Source organism: Manis javanica, chromosome 10 (assembly GCF_040802235.1).
Source record: "Manis javanica isolate MJ-LG chromosome 10, MJ_LKY, whole genome shotgun sequence".
Classification (NCBI taxonomy): Eukaryota; Metazoa; Chordata; class Mammalia; order Pholidota; family Manidae; genus Manis; species Manis javanica.
In genome coordinates, this window is record NC_133165.1 from 57167759 (window position 1) to 57195407 (window position 27649).

A 27649-nucleotide genomic window follows, 5' to 3' on the forward strand; every position below is an offset into this window, starting at 1 on the left:
CAGAGTAATTGCAATCGCCCGCCTCGCCCTCGGGGTTTAACTTTAGGGCTCCAGTCAGTTCACGAAGGGGAAGGAGCGGGGACGGCGGTGGTACGCATGCGTCGAAGTCCTTGGCCTGGGAGTGGCCGCTCTAGGCAGGAGGGAGGTCGCGGGGTTGAGGGGTTAGGAAGCGAGTATGGTCTCTCCTCTATGGTTGCTTGCCGGGAGCATCACGCTCCGCAATTAGCTCAAGGCTACTTCCGGAAGTGAAGTGCCACCTCCTCCCCTGCTTCCGCAAGGGTGCTGGAGGTAGGCGGTCGGAGCTAGCGGGGAGGTAAGGTGCGCGGTAGCAAGGGATAACAAGGGGGAAACCGAGGCTCGATTTCGGGGCGGGATGGGGTAGGGGATGAGTCGGAGGAGGTCCGCGGGGCTTTCCTCACCCAGGCCGGGTACCTGAGTAGCCCCAGTCCTGGCTGCGGGGAACCGACCCCCGCTTGGCCAGCTTCCCCATCCCTTCCCTGGAGCCCCACGTCAGCACGGCTGGTCGCTGGGCCTCGTCTGGGTCCCTTGGAGGTCTGGGTCGGAGCCCGTGGCTCCAGGATCTTCCCCGGGCGGGCTTGAGGAGGCATCCCTTTCACACACCTTGGAGATAGACGAAGGGACACCCGCTCCCCAGGAATGCCTGCCGCAGCCCGCGCCAGCGCTTCAGGGTTGATGAGGCTCCTGAAGACACCAGACTGGGCTTCAGGTCTAATTGGCTAGGCACTTGTTCCACCCCGAGGCAGAACGATGGCTCCCGTTTGAAAGTAGGGTAACGGAGGTGCAGGAAGGGGAAAGTGAAAAACCAACCCCAGAGTCACTGGGGGTAAGACAGAACTTTGCTCTTGTGATTCCGAGCTCATCAGTCAGAAATCTGAGCTTATGCAAAAGGAAGTTTTCTCTAAAAAAAAAAAAAAAAGATAAATGAGAGGCTGTGTCTAACTGGAGATCTTTAGCCGCACAGGAGGCGGCCCGGTCAGTTCCCGCAGCGACAGGCCCCCAACTTGGTGTAGAAGAAAAAGTGAGAGCCCAGACACTGTCATGCCCTTAACTGTCGCCGTTGGGACCTCCCCGCTGAAGCCCATTGGTCGGTCCTTCGGTGGTCTTTATGTCACGCTCTGAAAGGCCAATAGGAAAGAAGTTTATGCTCTTTCTCTGGGCACACCCCAGAGCCGGCGCAGAGTGCACGTGTAGGTTGGGTGTCTGGTTTGTTCTCGTCCGGGCTGTTTTGTAAACCGCCGGCCTGGGTGTGTGATGTACTCTGCGTTCCCCTGCCTGTCTCCATAAACTTGATGGAAAAACTGCTCCTCCAGGGCACTTTTTTTTTAAGCTTGGGTGCTTGGCCCTGGCACTGCTTACATAGCTGGCACTCAGTAAATGCAACTATTAATAATTCTGTTAATAATCCAATCAACCATACAGTAGAATCTTTTTTAGTATCTGTAGGTAGGTTATTTAAACCTCCTCCAAAGTAAATATTATTATCCTGAACTCATAAATTGGAAATATGAGGCTCTGGGAGGATCAATATGACCTGGTTTGGAACCCAGGTCTCTCTCATTCTTAAGAGCATACTGTTTCAACACGAGCCTCTCCAGGGAAATTGTAGTTTAAGAGATGATGAAATATGCACAGATAAAGATTACACTAATGCACAAAGGCAGGAAAGATTAATACGTGGGGGGAGTTATTGAAGACTAAAGTGAAAGTTTGTTTGGATCTTATCACTTGGACACTTTTGACCTAGAAATTGTGTGTTACAGCAGAGGAAACAGTGTAGTATGGGGAAATGCCCAAGCAACAGGAATTAATAGATGACAACTAGAGTGTAGTGTCTGAGTAGATGAGTAGTAGGGGATAATCACAATGATAATAATAGCTAACATTTTTGCTCATTCTATGTGCCAGGCACTATTCTGAGTGCTGTGTGTATATTCATTTATTTAATCCTATCAACCCTTTCACGAAGATACAATTAGTATCCCCATTTTACAGATGAGGAAATTGAGGCAGAGTGGTGAAATGATATGCCTGGGGTCACATAACTAGTAATTGGTATAGCTGGGATTTGAACTCAGTCATTCCTGCTCCAGATTAGGCTCCTGTTTAAAAAGTTGTTTTGATTGCTAGCAGGCCATAAAGATTCTCAACAAGCTTATAACTATGGGTTTTAATTTCCCATAGGAAGGTTTTGAGCAAAGGAAGGGCTTGATCAGAATTCTGCCCCAGAAAGATGATTTGGGGTATTGGAAAGAAGTTTTAAACTTTATTTTGTTCACACCTCTCCCATATCTTGTCTGAAACATGTTTATTTATATGAGTGTTTATTTGCATGTAAGATCTCTCTAGTTCCAAGTTCCTGAGTCTCCTGAGGGGCTTGTTTAAAATGTACATTCCTGGGCCTCTCTCTTGGATATCCTTTTTTCAGGTTCACCAGACTTTCCAGGTGATTCTGATGGAGGTTCTAAGAAATTACTGTGATATTTGTTGATTTGATTTTCATCTACAAATAGATGAAAAATGAGGTCCTGAAGTAGTCCTTTGAACAAACAACTGCCTTTGATGACCTTACTGGAATTATGTAGCATTACGAGGACAGGCTTTGGTCAGATCATGATTTAAAACCTGGCTCTGCCCTACATTAATTAGGACCCCATTTTCTCATCTTAGTGCCAGCTTTGTGCCAGCTACTCTCACATATGATGTTACAATTCTATGGCATGGTTCCTGACCTCAAAGAGCCCAGGATTTGGTTAGAGAGGGGAAAACTACTACACCAGTAGTGTGCAAAAAGTATAAGAGGAAGCTAAACTGAAAAGGATACTTCAGTTTTAGGTGAACCATAACAGAATAGTTTAAAAACTGACAGTTATGGTATGGGTTACAGGTAACCACCAGTAGTTCTTGATCACTGTCTTGAGTTATTGGGCATTTCAGTGTTTCACATAGGACAGGTCACTGAATATATGCCACATAACAGAAACACAAGGACAGTCTGTAAAAAGCCAGGACACCCTTCTCAAGTGTACTCTCATCTTGTCAAACACCACTTGCAAGCTGTAAATCACAAGGCCTCAAAGTTCAGGCAGCAAGTCAACATCCAAGGAGCTTTGTCCTAGTGATTTCTGACACTGTCCAGAAAACACATCTGTCTGTTTGGAGTTAGAAATGCATCAGATCTTACAAGGAAAGGACCTGGAAATGTTTCTCCTGTATGTGTGAAAACTAGTTTCTGCCACCTGCAAGAATGCACATAATGTTCTCTGTGTATTTCCATTTCTGACCCTTGCCTTCTTTACGTTTGGGCACATTTCTTTTTATTACATAGTCACTAGGAATGCACGGTCACTCTTTGGACAGTTAACAATGTCTCTAGTAGCCTGCCAGTGTTTACAGTGGTATCCCTAGAGGTGGACCTGGGGTACCAGAAATAGGGGTGCTCCCAACCACCTTCACCCCTATTTATATTGTGAATGTTTCTGCTTATTTATCTCATGGAACAGCATGTTCACCTTAACAGCCACAAACTGGAGTTCATGTTCCAAAATGCAGTGCTGTCAAATTCTAGTTTGTTTCCTCTAGTTTGGATCCCTCTGCTTGGCAGTAGCAGCTCGCTGATGTGGCCTCAGCAACAAAGGAGCAAAGCAGTCCTTTGAGTTAGCAACTGCTATTGATGACCTCACTGGGATAATGTAGTGTTAGGAGGACAAGCATTAGTCAGATCATGATTTAAAACTGGCTCTGCCCTATATTCATTAGGACCCCATTTTCTCATCTGAATGGAGATAATAGAAATAATTTTCCCACAGGATTGTTGTCCCTTTCGCATTATAAGGGCTCAGGAAATATCAGCAGTTATCACTATTCTCTGTCAGGAAATATCAGCAATTCTCACTATTCTCTGTTATTCAGGCAATATGTAATGAGAAGAAAAGACCTAATTAGAGGCTATATAAAGCCAAAATCTTTTTATCCTTTCAGTGAACATATTTGCTAAGAAATGACTGAGATCTGATTTTTCAAGCTGGACTCCTAATAAATTAGCCCTTCAAAGGATTATTCCTAAAGCTTTATATATGTACTCTAATCATAACTGTTGAATAAAGAGGTAGAACCATAGTTATATACCAAGGAACAAAGAGGTTTAAAGATTATGATTTCTAAAGCAGTAAATATCATTACATAATGAGATCTGTACAAGCTAAGCTATAAAATTTATTAAACTCGTTATGAGTGCACTTCTTTGATAAACTCAATAAAAATTGTTTTAATGACTTCCTTAAATGTTAGTTGGGTGACTAAAGAATCAAATAGATATCAATAGTGCTACCGCCTCCTCTGGATGGTAACCCTCTAAATAAATCCATAGATAAGTCCTTGGCCCGGTCAGACAAACTTCCCATCCAAGGGAGGAATAGCCAAGTACATTCCAGGTTCTTTAAGTTACTTAGAATTCCTGGGAGATTCTTTGTGTCCCAGCCTTTTTTTTTTTCTTGGCAGATTTCTCAGGTAGCTATACCATGTCAGGTATTCCTTTGGGAAAACGTAGAAGGGTTATGGCAATAGACATCTTGGAATTGCCCAAGTCATCAGAGACTGTGATGATTATTTCCTATCCATTGTGCCAGCAGACCAAACTCATGAACATTTTAGAAAAGGTCAGCTACATAGTTTGTTCATATATGTGTATTCCTGTCATGTTTTACATTTTAGTGCTTTCTAAGATTTTATACCATTCCTTGATGCTGAAATGGTGTGTTCCTCAGGAAATAATGTCTGTCTAGGTGTTTTACAAGTTACGTGGGTGAGGTGGTAGGACAAGTTGTTGATTGTATGGCAGGAGCTTGAGAACAGTTTTGGGGGTCCCTCCCTTGTATGGATTCGGAAACTCACCAGCAACAAAATGTGGAAGAAGGGACCACATCTATCCAGCACTTCTACGCCAGAGCTTACCTGTGTTCTAATGCTCAGGACAGCCTCATGGTGGGCAGGAGTAGCCCCATTCTTTAACAGATGCTGATGTGAGACTTGGAGAGGAAATAACTTTGTCCATAATCTCATGGCTCAGGAAGAGTGAACTCAGAACCTGTCTTCTAATTTTAAAACAAGTCTATTGTACTGTCTCTCAGAACCAAGAAGTAAATACCTCAAGAAAACTAAAATAAGTGTCTTAAAGGCCTTGCATGAAATGCTTGATTCATAAAAGAGCTCCCAAACTCTCAGCCCATTCATTTTGACCTAGATCTCTGGAGATATGATGAGAATAAAGCCGACAGTATTTCCAGACTTGGTCCTGCCCTTGGGTTCATCCAAAGGCTTTCACACGTAGCTAAGTAGGGGTATCTGGCCTCTGAGTCTAAAGCAGAATAGAAGCAGTACTTTAGAAAACTTGGTGGAAGGCCTCAAAGGCATTCACTCTCTCAGCAATGATGAGTGAAGCCTGACGGCAGATCAAGAGACAGGAAAGCTGTCCAGCACTTCTTCTATGCCAGAGCTTACCTGTGTTCTAATGCTGATAGAGTCTATGGAGTCTATGCTGATGGAACTCCAAAAGCTAACTAACCTATGGCCAGTTAACCTAGAAGCATCATACTTGAAATATTATTATTCTGAAGTCATTACTTATGGGGCAGGTCATGAAAACACAAATACCCCCAGAGGTCAGGCAAAAACCAGAAGTGAAAACAAATCAGGGAGCGCTGCAGCAGACCGGAGTGGGCACGCCCTATCTGAAGGGGGCAGCTGCTGAGTTACTCACCTTAAGCTGATTCTTGTCCCATGCAGAATGAGAGCCCAGTGTTGCCAGATCTCCTGATTTTTTCAACAGAAGCCAGGAATCTGGATTTTTATGTGAAGTCAGATTTTTTTTTATGCTGGTTCCAATTTTAATAGGAAGAAAGAGACAGAAAAGGAGGAGGAGGAAAGAGAGCATGGAGGGGAGGGAGAGAGAGAGGAAGACCATGTGAAAGCTGCCTGAAGGCCAGATGTTGCCACAGTGGAATGGTGGCAGCCAGTGTCAAGACTGTTCCAGGACACTGAGGGTGGATGCCCATGGCAGTAATGCCAAGTCACTGCAGAAGGTCACCCGGGTTCATTATAACCACTGTCCAGCATAGAGGGCTGTACACACTAGCAATGGCTTTATCCCCATGGATAAACAATAGTTCTTAACCTTATTTTGGTCTTGGTCCCATTTGAGAACCTAATAGAAACTATGAGTGTCCTTCAGGAAAATGCTCATATTACATGCTCATACTCATAAAACAAGCTTGGTGTGTAATTTCAGAACATAAAGCACCTCTGCAGACATTAGCTGAAGACCCAACTTGTTCTTCAGAAACCACAGCTCTTGAGAGTGACTCAGCCCCCAGAGGCTTTGCTGAACTCCACAATAGTGCAGTGTTTAACCTGTCATTTTAAATTTGTCTCTGTAGTGTTGCAGACTTCTCCAAATTCAGGCATTCTTCCCCTTAGCTTTACTAGGTAGTTATCACTTGTAATGTATGTGATTCTTAAACATAAACCACAGTATAACCATGTGAATGGGGGCATTGAAGGTGGGAATGAAATGATCCTCCCCCAGTACTAACCACTGAAGTGGTAACCACTTCCCCTCCAGATCCAGTAAGCTAGGAGCTTCTGATGCATTCTAATTTTACAAAGCTCATTTGTGAGAAATTAATTTCAGTATATACGGTCATTTCTCTGGTGCCCTTGAGTCAGGAGCAAGGAACAATAGGCTACAGGGACGTTCTAACATACACTTACTTGTGAAGGAACTTGGAAAAATCCTGCAAACCTCACAGCTCCAACCTGCTGCTGAGTGGGCCAAGTTTGTAGAAAAGAGCTATAAACATCCTTAAATGGGCCTTCTCAAAGAGGCTTTTAATCATTGCCAGTGTGGAGGGTATGTTTACCCAAATCTGAACACCACAGCTTGGAACTTGAGTGTCTGGCCTGGATTTTAGCAGAGGCCCTTTTCCTCATCTAAAAGTACAGCTTGCTTTAATGGAAATAACCCAAATGCATAAAGACAGAAATAGCAGAAGAGAGCAACTGAATTTAGTTAAGATGTGTATTCTTTCTCTGTGAGTGTCCACTCCTGAATTTAGAGCAAAATGAAAGTGGCAGAAAATTCCTAAAATAAACCAATGTCCATGCAGTTTCTAGTTTGTTAAATACGGTTATAAAACAATTGGTGGTCACCTCAGTTTTTCAAAATAGGACTTTATAAAATGTAGTTTTGATGTTGGTGTGTGATGTGTTTTCTCTCATGAGCAATAAACTCCAATATCTGGTGATTTTAGGAACTACTGATACCTTCCAACTTTCAAAGGGTAATTTGTGAGAAATTAATTTGAATACACACTGTCATTTCTCTGAAATCCATACACTTGGCTTCATTCTCAACTCCCAACTACAGTTTTTTATCTCTAGCTGCTCACTAGATGATTCTACTTGGAAGTCTCACCACGTTAAACTCACTTTTTCTAAAATTCAACTAACCCTCTTTCCAAGGTTGGCCCCATTGGTTTACAGGGACCCATTTTTATCAGAAGTACCATTCTTCTCCCCTTGTTCTGAAACCCTGCCAGCATCTTTAATCATTCTTTCTCCCTGGTCATGAAAGCTCATGAATTGTTATCTTGATAATCTCTCAGGTAGATTGCTACCTCCCCATCAAGTAGATTGTTGCTCTCTTTGTCCCACAAGTAATAACACCTCACTTCCAAGTTGTTCCAGCCTCGCCCTCCTTCCTGATGAGACTTACCATCCTCAAGCACAGCTTTGCTGGACTCACTGCTTCTCAGACCTCTGTATATACCTGTCAGCCCCCTTCTCATTAACCAGACAGGTAGGACCCTCTCTATCAGACCTGTATCGCCTGGGTCACTTGATGCTCCCATGAGCTGCTGCACCCAAATCAGGCCCATCTCCTGGCCCAGGCACAGCCCTCCCTGGAAGTTTCAGTGTCTGTCCTGACCCTGAATCCAGATGTGATCATGAACGTACCTGCAGGGCCTACCCAGTGCCCAGCTCATGGGAGATGCTCAGTAAGTAGCAATGGTTTGATCATTATTTCCTGGGATAAGGCTCTCCACATGGTATTGGTTTAATCAGTATTAGGTAAATAAAGGAACTACTTTATCAAATTGACTCCTTTTTCCTAAAACCTATAAAATAAGATCTCCCGCTTCCCTAGCAATTTGAAGAGTCTGCCCAAAGGAAAGTACTTAGAAAATTTTTCAATGTTCCTAGACATACAGATAATGAGCAGTAATGATTGCTTATCAGAAACAGTTCAGAATTTGTCTTTAAGAATGTTTAGACTCTATCTTCCAAAAAGGACCATTATTTACGGGCCTGTACAGAAAGTTGCTTCCCTCTTTACTGTCATCTGTTATTGTGGATAACCGTATTAACTTCATTATATAATTTTAAAACTTGTATTTAACTTATGTTTAATCTTTTCAATTTTTACTTTTCTTTACCTAATTATCTTTTTGGTAGTGGATGAGGAACCTCTGTTCCACTTTAACATTGAGATTAAAATTTAGTTGTGTTTTTTCTCTGATTTGAAAATCTCCCACCAGTATTGGGCCAAAAAGAATGCAATATTTTTTTTCAGTTTTATATATGTTTTTTCAATTTCGATATCATGGTACATTTTCATTAAGAACAACTTGGTAAATACAGAAAACCAAAACAATCATGACCCTCCCCATCTAACACACCCATTATTAATACTTCACTGTGTTTTCTTCCAGTCGTTGTTTATAGATTTGCTTATTTAAAATATATTATCATGCTGTCTGTAAAAATTTTCCACCCTATGCCTTACTGGTTTTCTTGGCTTCACTGGAGATGGCTGCTAATTATAGATTTGCTTAGTTTATATCACCATATTCCTATTATGTTAATATGTGTGCGCAAGTTAGTTAGTAGTTTAAAACCTATACATGCTTAAGGTACTCTACAAGAAGATATGTCAAAGAAATAATCAATCCTCCCATGTTTTCTTCCATATGCTACCTCTATAGCTTTTCTTCTTCCTTCCTAATTACAACCCTTAAATAGAATTCGTGCCTCATATCGAATTTACCGAGCATTATAATTCCTCCAGGTGGTAAAGATACCTCGAGACAAGTGCTGGGCATAGAAGCCACAGGGCATAAATCTGCAAAGAAGTAAAAAGCTAACCTTTTCAAACAATATGGCTTCTCTCTCACTTACCAACTTTACATTTCCCTGTATGGCCCCGGAAGATGACTGGTTAGCCAGAGACGGGTAAGATTCCTCAAGGGAGGAACAACCTAAGACAGGCACAGTCGCAGGGGGGCCATCAGGTGAGAAATTGGGGATCAACAGTGGTGAGGCTTAGAACCTCACCCCCCCTGTTTTGAGAGAAATCTTCTGCATCCATGGATGTTTTAATGCCCTTGTCTAGCTTGGATTAACACATAGTCTACAGGCACACACCTGATCATCTACAATTGCTCCCTTACAACACTAAACTATGTTTTCTACCTTTATCTTGCATCTACCTACCACTTCAGCATTTTATTAAAAATAATAATAATAAAGGGAGAAATGTGGGATCCACATATAAATCAAGTATAAAAATCAAACTAATATTCATAATTGACCTGATTGTTCATAATTCATAATGCGTGATCAAAACCAAAAGTTTCTGTGATGACTGCCCTTGTACTGTTTGCCATGTAAGAACTTATTCACTATGTAAGAATTCGTTCACCATGTAAGAACTTGTTCGTCATGCTTCAGAAGATTGGAGACTGACGAGAATTAGGCTTGGGGTGGATTAATGATTGTGCAGTGAGCATTGACCCCCCTATACAGAATTTTATTGTTGTTAACAACCATTTGATCGATAAATATGAGAGATGCCCTCTCAAAAAAAAAAAAAAAATTTCCACCCTAGAAAAGGTGATTAAATTCTCATTGCTACATTGGAAAGTTGGGTAAATTGCCATCATTTATGGTTTCCTTACCAGGTGCTGGGCTTTGTACAAGGCACTTTATTTGCATTCTCTTATTTAATTCTGAAGACCTCCCAATGGGATAAATGCTATTACCATCCCCATTTATACATGAGAAAGCCAAGAATCAAAGAAGTCCACATACCACATCTGGGAAATGGCAGAGGTTGAGTAAGAACATAGGCAGCCCGGCCTTGAGACCTGTGTTCTTCACTACTGTGCCTGCAAAGGGTAAAACATGAGCCAGCACGGGTGATCGAGAGATAGACATTCTTTCCCTCTACAATAGCAGGAATAGTATCATTGATCATTTCTTGAGCCCCCATTATACCATACACCATTCTCACCACTCTCACTGATTCTAATCCTCACAAGGAGCCTTGAGACCTTTCATGCAGTTACCACTATTCCACTGTTGAGGAAACAAGTAACAGAGAGCTCGAGTATCTTACACAGTCACAGAGCTAGTTAGTGAGTTGGAGACTTGAGATCTAACTCCATGGTATTCTCCACCATATTGCTTCTCAATAAAAAATCTAAGACCCAGAGAAGAATGAGCAGAGAACGGTCCTCTGCTATATGCAAATTAGTGGCATTAGCATGCTTCTGGGCACCAAATTGGCCAGATCCAGAGAACATGATAAGCATGTTTGGGTTGATTTGCGGGAAGGGTATATTTAGCCAGAGAGAATTAGCTGGGCATAGGGCACCTCAGAAAGCGAGGTTCCACTCACTTCCTGTTACTGCTTGTTCCTGTGGGAGCCTCTGAAATCGAATGTTTATAAAATAAATATCTAATGGGAAGGCAGATTTTTTTGGATAAAATGTGTTATTTACATGAAGTACATCTGTTATTGCCAACTCCAGACATTTTACTGGGCCAAGAAACTGGTTTATTTAAAATCATTCATAGTCGAAGGACTTCAGAAGCTTAATTAAAAAAACCAAGGCCAGAGAAATTACATTTTCAAAGGAAGTTAGTGGAAAGAGAAGGATCTAAAATTCTCCATATACCCTCACCCCACATCCACTCAACTTTACACTACACTGCTTTGCTTCACCTAATTTTCAGAAGTATGACATAGGCCAGAAAGAAATTCAATGATGTTTATTTGACTTATGGAACATGAATTTTTAGAAATCAAACTTACTACATTTAAAAGTCAGCTTTAAGAGAATGACAGTAATCTCAAACACCTACTAAACTCTTTGTCCTATTTCTGTTCTTTTTTTTCTAGCTTTAATAATGCTTTGCAGCAGTTTTCTAAGCCTGAAATTTCCTATGCGTGTGGATCCCCGAATTTCATAAGAGATGGAAGAATCTCAGCAAAATGATGTGAGCATGATGCCCCTTGTGAAAGATGATCCTCTCCAGAGCACCAGCCCTCAGATTTCTGTTAGCGAATTTTCTTGCCACTGCTGTTACGACATCCTTGTTAACCCCACCACCTTGAACTGTGGGCATAGCTTCTGCCGGCACTGCCTAGCTTTATGGTGGGCCTCTTCGAAGAAAACAGAGTGTCCAGAATGCAGAGAAAAATGGGAAGGTTTCCCCAAAGTCAATATTCTCCTCAGGTAATGCTTTGTCCACACGGGTAGTGTATACAGCTTGTTTGGGGTGTTTTTTCTTCAGAGGATCAGCCCTGTTTGGAAAGGCTGGAGGCACAGAGTCCACCTCCACCGCTGACATTCTGGATCTGCTGGAATGTGAGTCAGGGAGCCCGAGGAGCCAAAAACCCAGGCTCCCTTCCTCACACATGGCTGGGCTTTGTTTATTGTTTATTGCGAATGAAAGAAAGAAAGAAATTCTGGTTATCAGACCTTTGCTCATGATCCTCCTTTGTCATATCATACTTTTCATTGTTTTGTATTCCCTGGGAACGTCCCAGGTCTGACAGGGAAAATGGCATAACTCTAGTTCTGAGCAATTGGTTTGATGCTGATTTTCATCGTCTTTGACTAAACTCTGTTTCAGTTGTCACACTGATAGAGATGGTTTTCTCGTGGATAGCGTCACAAACAAATGGCAAGACCATACAGATAGCGGGTTCTTTTCTGTTTCATTCCTAAGGTTCATAAGGTACTTGTGAGGCCTTTGAGTTTAAAACCTTGTGTCCTCTACTCTTGTCTTCTTGGTATCACCAGAGTACCAAAAAGTTCCATAAAAACATTAACCCCAACATTCTCTTTTTGACAGGAGATGTATTTACAAACACTTTGCTCTGACCTGTCAGCCTTGGCTTCCCTGACGATTAATCTTAAATTGAAGGAGGGGTCCCTGTGTGTAATTGAAAATGATAACAGCCATATAGTATAACTGGCCTTTTTCTTAATACTAAACTTCACTTTTTTCCTTTTTATGAATTAATTTTTAATAACATAAGCAATACTTAACATATGTTCATTTGTTTATATTCTTCTTAAAAGATTAGAATAAATGTTCTTTTTAAAAAATTCGTCAAAACTGCAGACCCCTTTGACTTTTCCTTCCCCATCTTAGAATCCTTCCTTCCTTATCCCCAGAGTAATTTCAGTTGTGACTTAGTTGTGATTTCTTTCAGATTTTTAAAAATAGTTTTATACATCATATGTGCCAATAAAAAACGCAAATATTTTCTTACATCAGTGTTGTACTATCTGTATGGTTCTACAGTTTACTGTTCCATTCAACAATATATATGTCATAAATTTATCCATATTGATGCACAGTGATATCCAGTAAACTCATTTTTAAGTTATGTAGTGTTCCATTATATGAATATACCATGTTTTATTAGGCTGTTCCTCCATCAGTGGACATGTAACTTGTTTCTAATTTTATACTATTACCAACAGGGCCATAACTGATCTTGTTGTCCATTCGTCTAGAGAATTTGTATACCACTAGATGTTGGCTATTAGTTTTATTTGGGCCTCTAAATATTATAAGTGTATTTAGTCAAACAAATGTCTCATGGTTTTTTTTCCCTATTCTCCATAGGGATGCCATTGAAAAATTATTTCCTGATGCCATTAGAATGCGATTTGAAGACATTCAGCAAGATAATGACATACTCCAGGGTCTTGCCGCCTTTCAGAAGTATGGGAATGATCAGGTTCCTTTAGCTCCCAACACAGGCCGAGTGAATCAGCAGAGAGGAGGGGGATTCTTCTCCGGAGTGCTCACAGCTTTAACTGGCGTGGCAGTAAGTTTATCACTGTGTGTCCCTGTCTCCCTCCTCACCACACGTTCCACTGAAGTCAGTTCTGTTGAAGTGTACCTCAACAACTGGTGACATAGCTGCATGTGGTGATTCACTGTGCTCACAGAAATCTGCTAGGTTGTATTGACTCTTCAAGGATACTGCTTACTGACATAGCATAATATGCAGAGCCCAGTAAATGTTCACTATACCCATTTCATCCTTTCTTGCATGACCTATACAATAATCCCCATTATTATTTCTACCTTAGGGACAAAGAAACAGGGACAGAAATGTGTTAGACCTGGAATTCCAGACCATATTTGCCTTGATAGTCTTGAGATAGTAGCACTTTACTAACTTCTCATGTAGAGACTATTTTCTTTTTTAAGTTGTATGCTACAAAAGTCTACATGTTACAAGTTTTCCTATACAAAAGGCAGATGAGTCAGTATGTTGGCCAAGTTGCTGGGGTCAAGGGTTCAGTGTTCCCAGGTGCCCTGCTATTGAGTCGTGGTACCTGGCACCATTGCCTCCAGCCGGCAGTCATCAGAGAGTCAAGCCCACCAAGAATTATTAAGTCCCCTTCACCCTTCCACAGCCCCCCAGTTCTGTGTGGTGGTGGCATTGCCCTGGTTTGTGTACAGACTTGACATCATTCCCGTTGAGCTCAGCCTCTTCCTTTCCCTGCTCCACACTCAACATATTTAGAAACTGGTATCTCTGACCTTTCTGCACCTTAAGGTCCCTGTCACTTTTCCCCAGGTGGTCCTGCTTGTGTATCACTGGAGCAGCAGGGAATCTGAGCATGACCTCCTGGTCCACAAGGCTGTGGCCAAATGGACAGCAGAAGAAGTTGTCCTCTGGCTGGAGCAGCTGGGCCCTTGGGCTTCTCTCTACAGAGACAGGTTTTTATCCGAGAGAGTAAATGGAAGGTGAGGAGCAAACTCTTCAGACACATTATTGACTTTTTAAAAAAATAACTCTATTGAAAGAGAGTCCATATACCACCAAAATTTACCCATTTAAAGTGTGCAACCAGTGGTTTTTAATCTATTCATAGATAGGTGCAGCTATCACCATAGTACAATTTTAGAACATTTTCAACACCCCAAGAAGAAAGCTTTTACTCTGTTAGCAGTCAATCGTCCTTTCTACACTCCCCAGCCCCAGGCAACCATCCAGCACCATTCCACTTTCTGTCTCTATAGATTTGCCTATTCAGAGTATTTCATATAAACAGAATCATATCATATCATATGGGGAGTTGTATGTCTGGCTTTTGCATTTAGCATAATATTTTCAAGACTCATACAAGTTGTGATATGTATCAGTACTTCATTGATTTTTATGGCTGAATACTTCAGTGTACGGAAAGACCACATCTCAGTTATCCATTCTTCAGTTGACAGACAATTGGGGGTTACTATGAAAAATTCTGCCATGATCCTTTGTGTCCAGGCTTTGTGTAGACATTTCACAATGTCTCTGTTGGAGTGGAATTGCTAGAAACTCTCTTGTGTAACTTTTTGAGCAACTGTCAAATTTTTTCCAGAGCAGCTCTACCATTTTATGGTATTAACATTTTAATTTGTTTTTTGCCTCTTGATTATAAAAGTAGTGTATATTTATTAGTTATTAAAAATAATCAAGTAGAACTGTAGGATATTGAAAGTAAAACACCCTCCTAATTCTTCTCTTCAGAGAAAACTGCTATTATCATCTTTCTGAACATCTTTCTAGATTTTTTTATTTTTTTATTTTTTGAGAGGGCATCTCTCATATTTATCGATTAAATGGTTGTTAACAACAATAAAATTCTGTATAGGGGGGTCAGTGCTCAATGCACAATCATTAATCCATCTCAAGCCTAGTTCTCGTCAGTCTCCAATCTTCTGAAGCACAACGAACAAGTTCTTACATAGTGAACAAATTCTTACATAGTGAATAAATTCTTACATGGTGAACAGTACAAGGGCATTCATCACAGAAACTTTTGGTTCTGATCACGCATTATGAACTATAAACAATCAGGTCAAATATGAATATTCGTTTGATTTTTATACTTGATTTATATGTTGATCCCACATTTCTCCTATTATTATTATTATTTTTATTTTTAATAAAATGCTGAAGTGGTAGGTAGATGCAAGATAAAGGTAGAAAACATAGTTTAGTGCTGTAAGAAGGCAAATGTAGATGATCAGATGATCAGGTGTGTGCCTATGGACTAAGTATTAATCCAGGCTAGACAAGGGCAGCAAGACATCCACGGATGCAGAAGATTTCTCTCAAAGCAGGGGGGGTGAGGTTCTGAGCCTTACCTCTGTTGATCCCCAAATTCTCACCTGATGGCCCCCCTGCGACTGTGCCTGTCTTAGGTTGTTCCTCCCTTGAGGAATCTTACCCGTCTCTGGCTAACCAGTCATCTTCCGGGGCCATACAGGGAAATGTAAAGTTGGTAAGTGAGAGAGAAGCCATATTGTTTGAAAAGGTTAGCTTTTTACTTCTTTGCAGATTTATGCCCTGTGGCTTCTATGCCCAGCACTTGTCTCGAGGTATCTTTACCACCTGGAGGAATTATGATACTCGGTAAATTCGATATGAGGCACGAATTCTATTTAAGGGTTGTAATTAGGAAGGAAGAAGAGAAGCTATAGATGTAGCATATGAAGGAAACATGGGAGGATTGATTATTTCTTTGACATATCTTCTTGTATAGTACCTTAAGTATGTATAGGTTTTAAACTACTAACTAATTTGCACACACATATTAACATAATAGGAATACGGTGACATAAACAAAGCAAATCTATAATTACCATCCATCTCCAGTGAAGCCAAGAAAACCATTTAGGCACCCTAGGCATTTGTGAAAATTTATCTATGATATGATGTATATTGTCCAACTGTACTTGAACCATCAGACAAATTAAAGCAGCCCATTTCTGGGATCTGTTCACATCCCATATGTTCTTTTAACCATAGATAGTCTATAGTCATGAGATTTTGGAGTGCTACAACTTGCACCCCTCCCAACTCCTGGTTGAGTTCCAACAGTACAGATCCGGTCAAATTCGTTGTCTCACTGTATGCACATGCCAGCCTAGACATCTCCCTCCTCATTCCTATGGCAAGTCCAGGAGACGGTGGGCTGGATGCAGCCACAACCGCAGCATCGATGGACCTATATTTTGATGTATATGTACGTGTGTGTCTGTGTATGTGCGTGTGTGTCTGTGTCTGTGTGTACTAGAGTCTATTTAATCAGTCTCCACCAATACATTTATGTTGTTTCCTTTTTCTTGTTCCAGACAATTCCAGACAACACCATAGCACATGCCCTGGTACAAGGAACTCACAAATAGCTGGGTGCAAATAATGGGGGTGCCTCCTTCTCCCATCCCTAAGTCCCCTTCACCCTTCCACATCTACATTGTCCATCTTCATTGGAGTCCCTTCCTCCCTGTGTAGGGACGTTACTTAGAACACCATGCAGTGCCAAGGGCAGCCCCCCTCTAAATTTTTTGTTTCAGACGCATGGTCTGCTCACTGCTGGGCTTTCTCACTGCCCTGCCTCCCACCCCAGTCATGTTTTTCCCTGAACTGAGCTTGCAGCATTTGATTCTCCTTTGGGGAAATGAAATGCTCCCACTTTAATTATCTGTTTTTTTGTAAGAATTAGCACTCCCTCCCCAGTTCCAAATTGTGGTTTTAAAAAAAAATGTCTACCTGACTAATATCTTTGCAAAATTATCTCCTTCCAGAGGTTAAATTCCTAAAGCTGGAACTGCTGGGTGAAAGGGAATAAACCTTTACAATTTTAATAAATATCACCCAGTTACCCACCAAAGGACATTGGTTTACCCTCCTCCATCTGTGGTTTTCTGTGCCTGCCAGTCTCGCATCTGCTCATGCACAGGAATGTTTTTAAGGCTTAATCACTGTGGTGGTGTTTTCTCATGAAGGGGAACAGATGAGGGACCTGCAATTAATTTTATTCAATTTCTACCCAGAAATAACTATAAGAAAAAACATGTTACAATGCTAAATTGGGTTTCTTTCCAATTTTTTCTGCAGTCACACATTAAAAAAGAAGAGCCTATAATATGTGAGGCCAGAGTGGATAGCTGAATAATCAAAGGTTAAGAGCAGAACAGACCTGGGTATGCCTTGGTTGAGTCACTTTATTTCTCTAAGTCAGTTTTCTCATCCACAAAATGGTCATAATGCCACCTACCCTACAGAATTCTTAAATGGTGCAGAGATGACTTACAGAAGTATTTTCAGATGGTCATTGGCAGCTAGCCTTCAGTTGTGTGCTATTATTAATGTTATTTCATTACTGAGTGTTTTACTTTAACCTCAAGTCTAAAATACTTTTGTTGGTAAGATAGAACTTTGCAGAAAGGTGCTTCCGGTATATAATCTCAAAATAAATCTCCCTCTATTGCCTTCCCCCTCCAGATTGCTTTTAACTTTGACTGAGGAAGAATTTTCAAGGGCGCCATATACCATAGAAAATCACAGCCACCGAAGGGCCATCCTCATGGAACTGGAGCGCGTTAAAGCTCTGGGTGTGAAGCCCCCGCAAAATCTCTGGGAATATAAGGTGAACTCTTTATATCTTTTTTTTAATTAAAGAAAGGGTAGAGAACACCATATCAATCTTCTGCATGCCCCCTGCCTAAAAAAAATGACAGACACAATTGGAGCCCCCACTACCCCTTGCTATAGCTGCCGTCCCTCTGCTGCTGGGCCTGTATCCTTCCTGGGCAGTTTTCCCCCTGGTAGTACGGGTATGTAGATGAAAGCACTAGGAGCGTTGTTTCACAGGTTTTTAACCTTAATGTAAGAGACATAAATGGAGCATCTCCTCTGCACGTAGCTTTGCTGTCTTTGGCTCCATGCATGCATTTTCCTTCTGTGCAGTATTGCTTTGCACAAGTATGTGATGAGTTATGCAGTTTCTGGTTGATGAAACACTGAGATTGTTTCCATTTTTGCTGTTAGAAGCAGAGCTTCTCTGGGCATCCTTTGAAAGTTCTTAACACTCCTATACAAGAGCTTGTCCATGGTACATACTGAGGAATGGGATTACTAGTTACAAGCTATGCACATCTTCAACTTTACTAGACATTGATAAATTGTTCTCCAACATGACTGTACCAGCTGGTCCTCCTTCACAGAGAGGATTTGGCAACTCCTGTACAGTGGAACAAATACTGTATTTTTTTATTTGTTATACAGTATTTGGAATGTACTGACTTACACCCCAAAAAAAACACACCATAGAGAAAAATAAATATGAATAACCATTAAGTTAATGGGAAAAAAATGCCCACTCATAATAAAAGAAGCTCAGACTAAGCCAATCAGATTTCATTGTTTTCTCCCATGTCACTGTCAAGGATGAAAATGAGATGAGGAAAGAGGCACTCCTGTTTTGTTGATCATAAATTGGTGCATTCTCTTTGGAGAGCAGTTCACCATGAACTGTTAAAACTTAAACTGCACCTAGTCTCCGATCCACAATTTCACCGCTTTGCATTTAGAACATAGGCAGCATAGCAGCACGCTGATCAGAGCAGAGCTCAGGAGCCTGACTGCCTGAGCTCCTCGCCAAGCTCCCTCAGGACACACTGGCCGTGGGGTCACCAGCAAGTACCCAGGTCTTGTGATGCCTGCTTCCTCCTCGGTTAATGACTTCATGGAGTCATAGTGAGAGTTGGATGTTTGTGCCACAAAAAGTCATTAAACAAAAAAAAAAAGTCATTAAACATGATATTCGCTGCATCATTGGTAATAGCAGCTCATGGAAAACCAGCCAAGTGCCTGTCATTAGAACAGCTTAAATAAATAAGGCACATCTATACATGTAACCGTTACAAAGATGGTTGTGCTAATAAGGAAGGATGCCTAAGTTGTACAGTTAACTGAAAATAAAGAAAAGCATATTGGAAAATATAGACATTTGTGTGTATCTATGTTGGCATATGCATAGACTATTTCTGGAAGGATACACAGCTGTTAATAATGGTTTCAGCTAGGGATTGAGACTTGGATGGGAAGGAGAATTTTATTTGTCACTTAATACATTTCTGTGCCATTGGAAAAAAAGCTTACAATGTACATGTATTACTTCCCAACTAAACAAACTAGTTCCAAAAGTTTTGAAGAATGGGCAGGGAGGTCCTAAGGTGGATGGCTTGTTGTTTCTGTGTTATTGTCATTCTTTGTTTTTGAATTTTGAAATATCCCTGCTTCTCTTTTATCACTAATTTCTAATTCATGCAGTAAAATGGTGGACTTCTTGTAGCCAATATTAGTTCTGTAGTGGGTTTTAATATCTGGCAGGACACTTTTGAGTCACATATCCAGCAATGACCTTCTATTTTAAAATACGTAAAAGTAATTACCAAGTGGGGACCTAATCCTGGTCCTGGTGTAAAAGCAAACAGGATCTTATCAGTCTGCCCCTTCAGATCTTCCATGCTAGCTGCCCATCCCCAAGTGGTGCCGTTTGAGGATTTAGCTGCAAGGCCATGTGATGATTCCTCCAACCATTGTGTCCCAGTGCCACTCCCCCTGAGTGCCCCTGTTCTCATCATATGAAAACGAGACAACTCCCCACTGTCATCCTCATCACCTCACTTGGCTGTTGGTTTTTCCTACTTGCCCGAAAGAAAGCAGCCAGGATTTGGGACACTTGGCTCAGCACTCCCGGCGGCCCCAGCCCCACACCCAGGCGACCTGGCCACCTCCCTTCCCCTAGCACTGGCCATGGTGTGGCGGGGTGCTGTCAGACTTTATTTCTGGGACCCGTGTTCATTTGGAGCACGCACACTCAACAAAAGCAGTATCAGCCTGAGGCACTGGTTCTTGGGGGTGAAAAAGTTTTCAGCGTTACAGTGATTTGTGACCCTCCAGAAGACCACTGCACACAGCAGATACACAGTGTATCTCTGCTGTTGACATCTCATGGGGTGGGGGAGAAATTATGTAAAAAATATCTTTAAACGGCTCCTTAAGGGGTGACAGTGGAAAAAAGATTGGGAAACACTGCTTTAGAATGAAGAGCTGACTGCTCCCATATGTCCAGGTCTCGCCTAGCTTAGGATACAAAGATGCTTTTGGAAATTACCTTTTTTTAAGTGTACTATGGAAAATTTCATACATACACAAAGGCAGGATAATAGTACAACACTGCTATCTATTTATTAGTCTTTGATATTTTCTCTTCTTGTGGGACAAGATGTTAAGTTACTCTTGTCCCATCCCTGCCCCAGACCTGGAATCATCCATCTTACAAGTTGGACCTTTTTACTGTAGAACAATTCAGGTATATACATAAATAGAGGGAAGAGTGTACTCACACCGACTTCAGTGAGTATTGGCTCTGGCCATCTCATTTGAACTGTACCCCTCCACCCACTATACCCCCGATCCATGGGGTTATATTAAAGCATATCCAAACATTGTATTATTCCACCCCTAAATACTTCAGTATGAATCTCTAAAGAGAAGAACTCTTTTCTTAAATGTAACCATTATCACCCTCAAGAAAATTTTCATAGTAAGCCATTAGTAGGACCAAATAAGTTGAACATTTGAACAGTTTTGTTGAGCTATCATTGACATACACATATTTAAAGTGTGTAATTTGATAAATTTTGACATACGCACCCACCTGTGGAACCATCCCCACAGTCAAGGTAGTGAACATTATACCCATCACTCCCCAAAGTTGCCTCCTGCACCTTTGCAAGCAAGCCCTCCTTCCCTCCCCTTCCTCTCTAGTGTGGGTGCAGTGGCATCGCCCAGAGCTGATCTGGAGCCCCTAAGGCCTGGTGATACTGAGCATCTTTTCATGTGCTGATCCACCATCCTTTTATCTTCTTTGGTGAAGTGGCCATTCCCATCTTCTGCCCCTCTCCCTTTCTTTTGATGCTTAGTGACATCGAGTTGAATCACTTTAAAGTTACTCTTACAATCAGGAAAAATATAAATACTCATTTTAGCAAAATTAACAAAAGCAAGGAAAGTGAAAATCAGTTGCCCATAAATCCCCATTAGATTCAAACAGTTAGAATTGCAGTTTGCTCTCTATTCTTCTAGATAATTTTCTAGACATAGTTTAAACAGTTGTTTATATATTCATTCCACAAATAGGAATTGGCATCCATTGGGAGCCAGGTGTTCCTCTAGGAAGTACCTCTCTCCCCTGAAGGAGGCCTTGCTTGCATGGCACAGACCCTATTGCAGTCAGATTGCTACACGTCTTTGAATCTTTTTTTTTTTCCACCAAACATTATAACACGAGCATTATCCAGAGCTTCTATTCATTTCATTTTTCAGTGGCTATGTGAATTCTGTGCTAAATATCTATTGTGGCTTCATTACATAGGCACCAGATCTAATGTCTTCTATATCACACACCATGCAACACTAAACATCTTGTGCATAAAGGCTTCTGTGTTTCAGATTATTTTTATTAAGTGGTGCCCACTAATAGATTGGTTAAATCGAACACTTTTAAGATTGGCACGTTTTTCAAAATTGCTCTCCAAAAACACTGTGTTCTATTAGCTGTGCCTGTGAGTAAGCTTCTCTTCACCTCTCCCCCTAGCCTCAAGCCATGGAAAGAGACTGGATCTTTATGTAATGAAGCCCAACGATTGATTACTTGGCCTCTTCTTGCTGTTCATTCATTGTTTGTTTGTGCAAACCATGCATAAAAAGGCTAATGACAAAGGGTGTGAGATTACGGCAGGAGCCTGGGTGGGGAGCTGGCCACCATGGTTGTAATGTGGCCCTGCACACACCTCATCCTCTGCAGGCCGTGAACCCAGGCAGGTCCTTGTTCCTGCTGTATGCCCTCAAGAGTTCCCCCAGACTCGGCCTGCTATACCTCTACCTGTTTGACTACACAGACACCTTCCTACCCTTCATCCACACCATCTGCCCTCTGCAAGAAGACAGTTCCGGGGAGGACATCATCACCAAGCTTCTGGTAGGTCTGCAAGGAGCCTTGAATAGAAGTATCTCACCATTCCTTGTGGTATTTAATTACCGTTACTCAGGCCTCTCCCTGTCCAGGCTCCAGGTAGTGCCCTCACTTCCAGGGGCTGGCTTGAGCCCCACCCAGGCCACACGGGAAAGAATAGAGGAGGGAGGCACCCCAAAGGAAAACTCAGAAGAGGTTTCCAGAAGGGGGTGGCTGCCGGCAGGCAGAAGTAACGGCACACCATGCCAGCAGGCCTGTCACTGAAGAGCAAACAGTATCCAGCCTTCATTTGAATTTTGCAAGGAGAGCACCTACAAAAGAAAATGAAGCAGGCACTTTCTCATTCCCAGAAGTCTGTTTCTTTCTTGCATTACATAGCAAGAGAGGCTACCCTCTGGACTTGATACATTTAGGGGGGAAAAATCAGCATTGCTTTTATTATAGAAGAAGGTAGCATATGTCCAAATTGCTTGAGGCTTAAGTTTACATGGGCCTTCTAGTTTGGTAACTGAATCTCTTAACAGGATTGTCAAAAGGTGGTTATTTGCCCTACCACAAGACAGAGTATCCATCCTTTTGGCCTCACAATAACAGGCCACCCTCCTGCTCCCTGATGGGAGTGACATCAGGTGGCTGCAGGGCTCTCAGCAGGAATTATTCGTGGATCCCACTGATTCACAGTGACTACTCTGTGTCTCATTGGTCATTTGAGGGTAACGTCCTTTGTATTGCTACTCTTGGGGCAATCCCTCTGATCTGTTTATATCAAAAAGCCATGTGAATATAGGAATCATCATATGTGATCCATATCTATAAATATTAAAGCAGAATTCCTAAATTTCCAAAGACCCTTTTTGAAACACTTCCATCAAGTACCTGCTACCCGCTTTTAGCCTTGGATGCAGTATAAAGCCTGCTTATTAGCCACTCTGCCCAGTGTTTCTCTAATCACCCAGATTCCTGCCATTACTTGCTCTTACTGGACTGGGAACACAGAGACACGTCCACACACACACCAGCTTTTCCATTTTAACAATCCCCAGCAATTCCTGCCTGCTTATCAGGTTATCCTTTTTCTTGGAATACCTAGTATCTGCTCATTGTACACAATCTTGTTATCTGCTTGTATCTGTATTATTTTTCTCCCAAATTGCCTTTTCAAGGTAATATGTTTAATTTTCCCATGACCTGTTATCTTTCCACCACAGCTAAGATGTTGAATTTAGGAAACTGTTTGAGCCACCCATACAGTAAAGAAGAAATTTAAAAACTGGGTCATTTTCAATTCATTTTAACCTCTTTATTTATAAACTCATGCTTAGATTTGTACTTCTGAGCTTCTATAATTAGGTAACAAGTATCTCAGTTCAACTTCTTTAGTAACATTATCCAGTGTAAGAGTAATTATTATAAGGTGAATTGATGGATAGAAATTCCTTAAAAATTGTTGGATGTGTGTCTGTGTTTTAATAAATGTAAGACTGTGATAACCACAATATTTTGTCTAAAAGTCAATCCGCATGATTTTTTGTGTCCATTTTTATTTATTTGTGTGTTATTCTTAAAGGACCTTCAAGAGCCCACATGGATGCAGTGGAGAGAATTCCTTGTCAAATACTCCTTCTTTCCATACCAGCTGATGGCTGAATTTGCTTGGGACTGGCTGGAGGTCCATTACTGGACGTCACGGTTTCTTATTGTCAATGCCATGTTACTCTCGGTTCTGGAATTATTTTCCTTTTGGAGGATCTGGTCAAGAAGTGAACTGAAGTAAGTGTGTTGTTATGTTGGAGGTGGCTGGACCAACAGGGACTGGGAAGAATGTATCAAGTGGTGGAACGTAGGTGTAGCTACCTTTGTAGGTGTAGCTCCGGGGGGAAATCCCGGGGCAAAATACCTTTGAAACTGCAATCAGTCAAAGGGGAAATAAAGTGGGAGAAATACATTTATTGCTTACAGGCAGTCGTCCACTTCTGCCCGCCAGTGTTTCTTGCAAGCCAGTGGCAGAAAAAAGGGGCCCCACCGAACCTCTCAGGTCCAGATATGCCCTCACTCGCTCTCTGTAATTACCTATTGATATGGAGATGACTACTCTCCACCCCTTGGAGATATCTATTGATATGGAAATGTAGTAGGCCAGGTGAGAGATTCTGGAAATATTGCAGTTTTACCCACAGTAGGATTACTTAACTCACGCAAAGGTGAAAAGACACATCTGCCTCGCCCTTGGATAGGAGAGTTACCCTGTGGTGGAGGTAGGGAGGTTTTCATGGTGCTCCATAACAAAGTGTCCATAAATCTTATTCCCACATAACATATTAACACCATGTAATTCCTTAGGGGTGGGAGTGTGCATGAAGGATTTTAATAAGGAGTAAACAAGTGAGCAGAAGAAGGTGAAAACCAGCCTTATGGTGGAGCATGTGGAGATCAGATGAGGAGTTTTTAGGTGTGAGTTCTGCTTCTGGTCTGCCCCCAGCTGGGACCGTAATCATGGCTCTGGATTAATGCATAAAATGAGAGTGGTACTAGACAGGTACTGAGCCAGGACTATTGATTGCAAGGGACAGAAACCTACCTAAATTGGCTTTCCTAAAAAGGGAAATGCCCCAAGGCCTCCTGCGTGGCTGGAGCGTCTCAGCTGTGCTTTCCTGGTGTTCAGCCTCAGGCAGCATTCTTCAGCTTGCTCTAGGCCTGGATCTGAACAGTTTAGCAACTCTGGCAGAAGCAGAGCACCCCTTTCCCCACAGCATTTATGAAGTTGCAGGGCTCACACGCCTTTGTTCTGATTGGCCCAGCCCGGGTCACATGCCTCCCTCAAACCCATCACACTCCGCAGTGGAATGTCGGCCTCTCCCTGTCCAGGCTCCAGGTAGTGTCCTCACCTCCAGGGGCTGGCTTGAGCCCCACCCAGGCCACACGGGAAAGAATAGAAGAGGGAGGCACCCCAAAGGAAAACTCAGAAGAGGTTTCCAGAAGGGGGTGGCTGCCGGCAGGCAGAAGTAACGGCACACCATGCCAGCATCCTTTCAGGCCCAAACATCACCTGATTCAAAGGGTTCTTGGCCTTGTCAATCAGGAGCAGCCTTAGAAATAGTTCTGAGAACTTGATGACAATCTCTATCGTTTATTTCAATTCATTGAGCTCCTTTATTCACGCAGTTAATTGAGCTGCTCTTCTGCCTCTGGCTCTGTCCTGGGCAGAGATGTTTTGATAAAGCAGACAGTCTGTATTCTGAAGGCCTGCAGCCTAGCAGAGGAAATATATGTTTGTAAGTCCGGGAAGAAAAAATCCTGGAGCAAAATACCTCTAAAAACCAAAATCAGTCAAAGGGAGAAATAAAGTTTAAAACCCATTTATTGCTTACAAACTGCAGTCGGGGTCCTTCTCTCCTGCTCCAGCAGCAGCAAAACCGCCCCTCCCCCTCTCCTCTCAGGTATAGGTAAGCCCTGCATTGCCCAGGTAATTACCCATTGATAAGGAGATGAACTTCTCTCCACCCCTGAGAAATGATGCAAAGGCACTAAAGCCATACTTCTCTCCACCCTTGAATACCTGTTGATATGCATATGTACTAAAGCCAGGCGAGATATTCTGGAAATACTACAATTTTACCCACAATGTTAAATACGTATGAGACATGTGACACAGCGATAAAGTGGCAGGGGAGATGGGGAGGTCCGGCCTGGTGTGGGGACCGAGCAACAGTGCCCTGAGGAAGCACCCACTAGGCTGCCAGCTGGGGTTGAGGATGGGTTGGTCAGGCAAAGGGGCACCTCTTGGGCACAGGGGACAGAAAACAAGGCCTTTACAGCACAGGCACCCAGACTGTGAGCTGGGAAAGGCCTGGGGCCCCAGCCTTCGGCAGTGTCCTTAGAAATGCCAGCGCAGTGTACTTCTCAGGCACTTCTTTTCTTTTTCCAGGACTGTTCCTCAGAAGATGTGGAGCCATTTTTGGAAAGTATCAACACAGGGGCTTTTTGTGGCCATGTTCTGGCCCCTCATTCCTCAGTTTGTATGCAACTGTTTATTTTACTGGGCTCTGTACTTTAATCCAATTATCAACATCGATCTCGTGGTCAAGGAAGTCCGACGGCTGGAAACCCAAGTTTTGTGACCGGTGCTGCCCAGGCGCTGAGAGACTCTTCAGCCTCCTGACGTCTGAGCTTTGATGCAGAAGTAGGGGAGCAAGGGCAGCGCACTTCCTATTTTCTACTCCCAGTAAACAAAGTGCTGCTATGTCTGTCAAAGGCTACAGCCTGTGGCATCGTGGCAGCAGTAACTGGGACACCCAGAGCCTGGCCGACACAGCAGCAGCACCTCCCACCCAGCCACCTTCCTCACAGGGGTGTGGGAGGCTCAGGCAGCAACGGCTGTCGTGGATGCAGGGTGGGCCACACCTGAAGGCTGTCAGGAGTCCTGCTTGCCCCAACCTCCAAGGCTCTCAGGGCGAGTTGGGGCCCTGAGGCAGCCTGAGCCCAGGCCTGTTCTCTTCAGCCAAGGGTACAAAAACAGGAGATTTTGTGATAGGCCTGGACAGTTGCATATTAAAAATACAGGGGAAAAAAGAAATCCCATCAGCAGTTCTTACTAAAGAGTTGCCAGGAGGTTTCAAAGTATCTAAAAAGATTCAGTTTGAGACTAGAATGATGGCTAGACTGGTTGTTGCTGTTTTCTGCTTTTAGAAGTTCTCTCTGAGTGGAGAGATTGCATTGAGGTGTCAGACAGTTAGAGTAATTCACATCAGGCTGAGCTGCCTCACTGCTACTTAAAATTTTTGTTTTGGGGTTTATTTTGTTTTGTTTTTAAGAACCTGTAAAATCCAGGATAGTCCTTTTGTTCAAGGAAACATTTTGTACATTGACCTTGCACTGTATAATCTTCATTGTTCTGTTCTGATGTATAAAACAGCAGCTATAAGTACACCAAGTACTGTAACTGTAAATATAAATGAGGCAGAGTATGGCCTTGTATTTCCTTCCAGGGTGAAAATAGAAGGTGTGAAATGTAATCCATCTGAAGACTGGCTGGCCCTGCACAAAGCTTGCATCCGAAGTGTTTTTTTTGTGACTCTGTGAACCATTCATTAATCCTTTGTAGCTTTGAACATTTCACTCAAGACTTTGCATTTGAAAGTTTGAAGATATTACTTGAAATAAAGATTTTTACACAGATAAAACTTCTATATAGAGAAAAAATGTTTAGAAAATATGAAGAAAATCTGCATTGCCCAATATAACCTACCAGTCACACTTGTGTCCCCCAGCCTGATGCCAGCACAGAGCCCAGGAGCCACCCCAACTTATCTTCCCTGAAAGGAGGGAGAATGTGTTTCTTCCTCCTGTGTTTGATCAGGCCCCAGGGCTCCCCAACTTTACTTATCACTCCATACCTGCCAAAGACTGACAGCACTAAGGCCTGGGGGCACTGGGCAGTATTT

The 27649-nt window shown here is 42.3% G+C and overlaps 1 protein-coding gene across 2 annotated transcripts; it reads left to right on the forward strand.

The window, feature by feature from the left end:
- Nucleotides 1-170: 170 nt before the first annotated feature.
- Nucleotides 171-27388, forward strand: BFAR (bifunctional apoptosis regulator). Of its 2 annotated transcripts, none has more exons than XM_036992471.2 (8): nucleotides 171-313; nucleotides 11258-11594; nucleotides 13000-13204; nucleotides 13967-14136; nucleotides 17669-17813; nucleotides 22041-22214; nucleotides 23776-23978; nucleotides 26134-27388. In XM_036992471.2, the coding sequence occupies exons 2-8, from the start codon at nucleotides 11332-11334 to the stop codon at nucleotides 26324-26326; spliced, it is 1353 nt and encodes a 450-aa protein (XP_036848366.2). In that variant the 5' UTR covers nucleotides 171-313; nucleotides 11258-11331; the 3' UTR covers nucleotides 26327-27388. The 2 variants fall into 2 exon arrangements, with proteins under 2 accessions (XP_036848366.2, XP_036848368.2); XM_036992473.2 differs by having other exon boundaries at nucleotides 277-313; nucleotides 11258-11355.
- Nucleotides 27389-27649: the final 261 nt, after the last annotated feature.

What these genes read in the sequence shown, in the direction of transcription:
- BFAR (XM_036992471.2), top strand. Translation starts at nt 11,332, where the DNA reads ATGGAAGAATCTCAGCAAAATGATGTGAGCATGATGCCCCTTGTGAAA. An exon ending in CAGCTTTAACTGGCGTGGCA is followed by an intron (nt 13,205 to 13,966) that starts GTAAGTTTATCA and finishes ACTTTTCCCCAG; the next exon opens with GTGGTCCTGCTTGTGTATCA. An exon ending in TGGTCAAGAAGTGAACTGAA is followed by an intron (nt 23,979 to 26,133) that starts GTAAGTGTGTTG and finishes TTCTTTTTCCAG; the next exon opens with GACTGTTCCTCAGAAGATGT.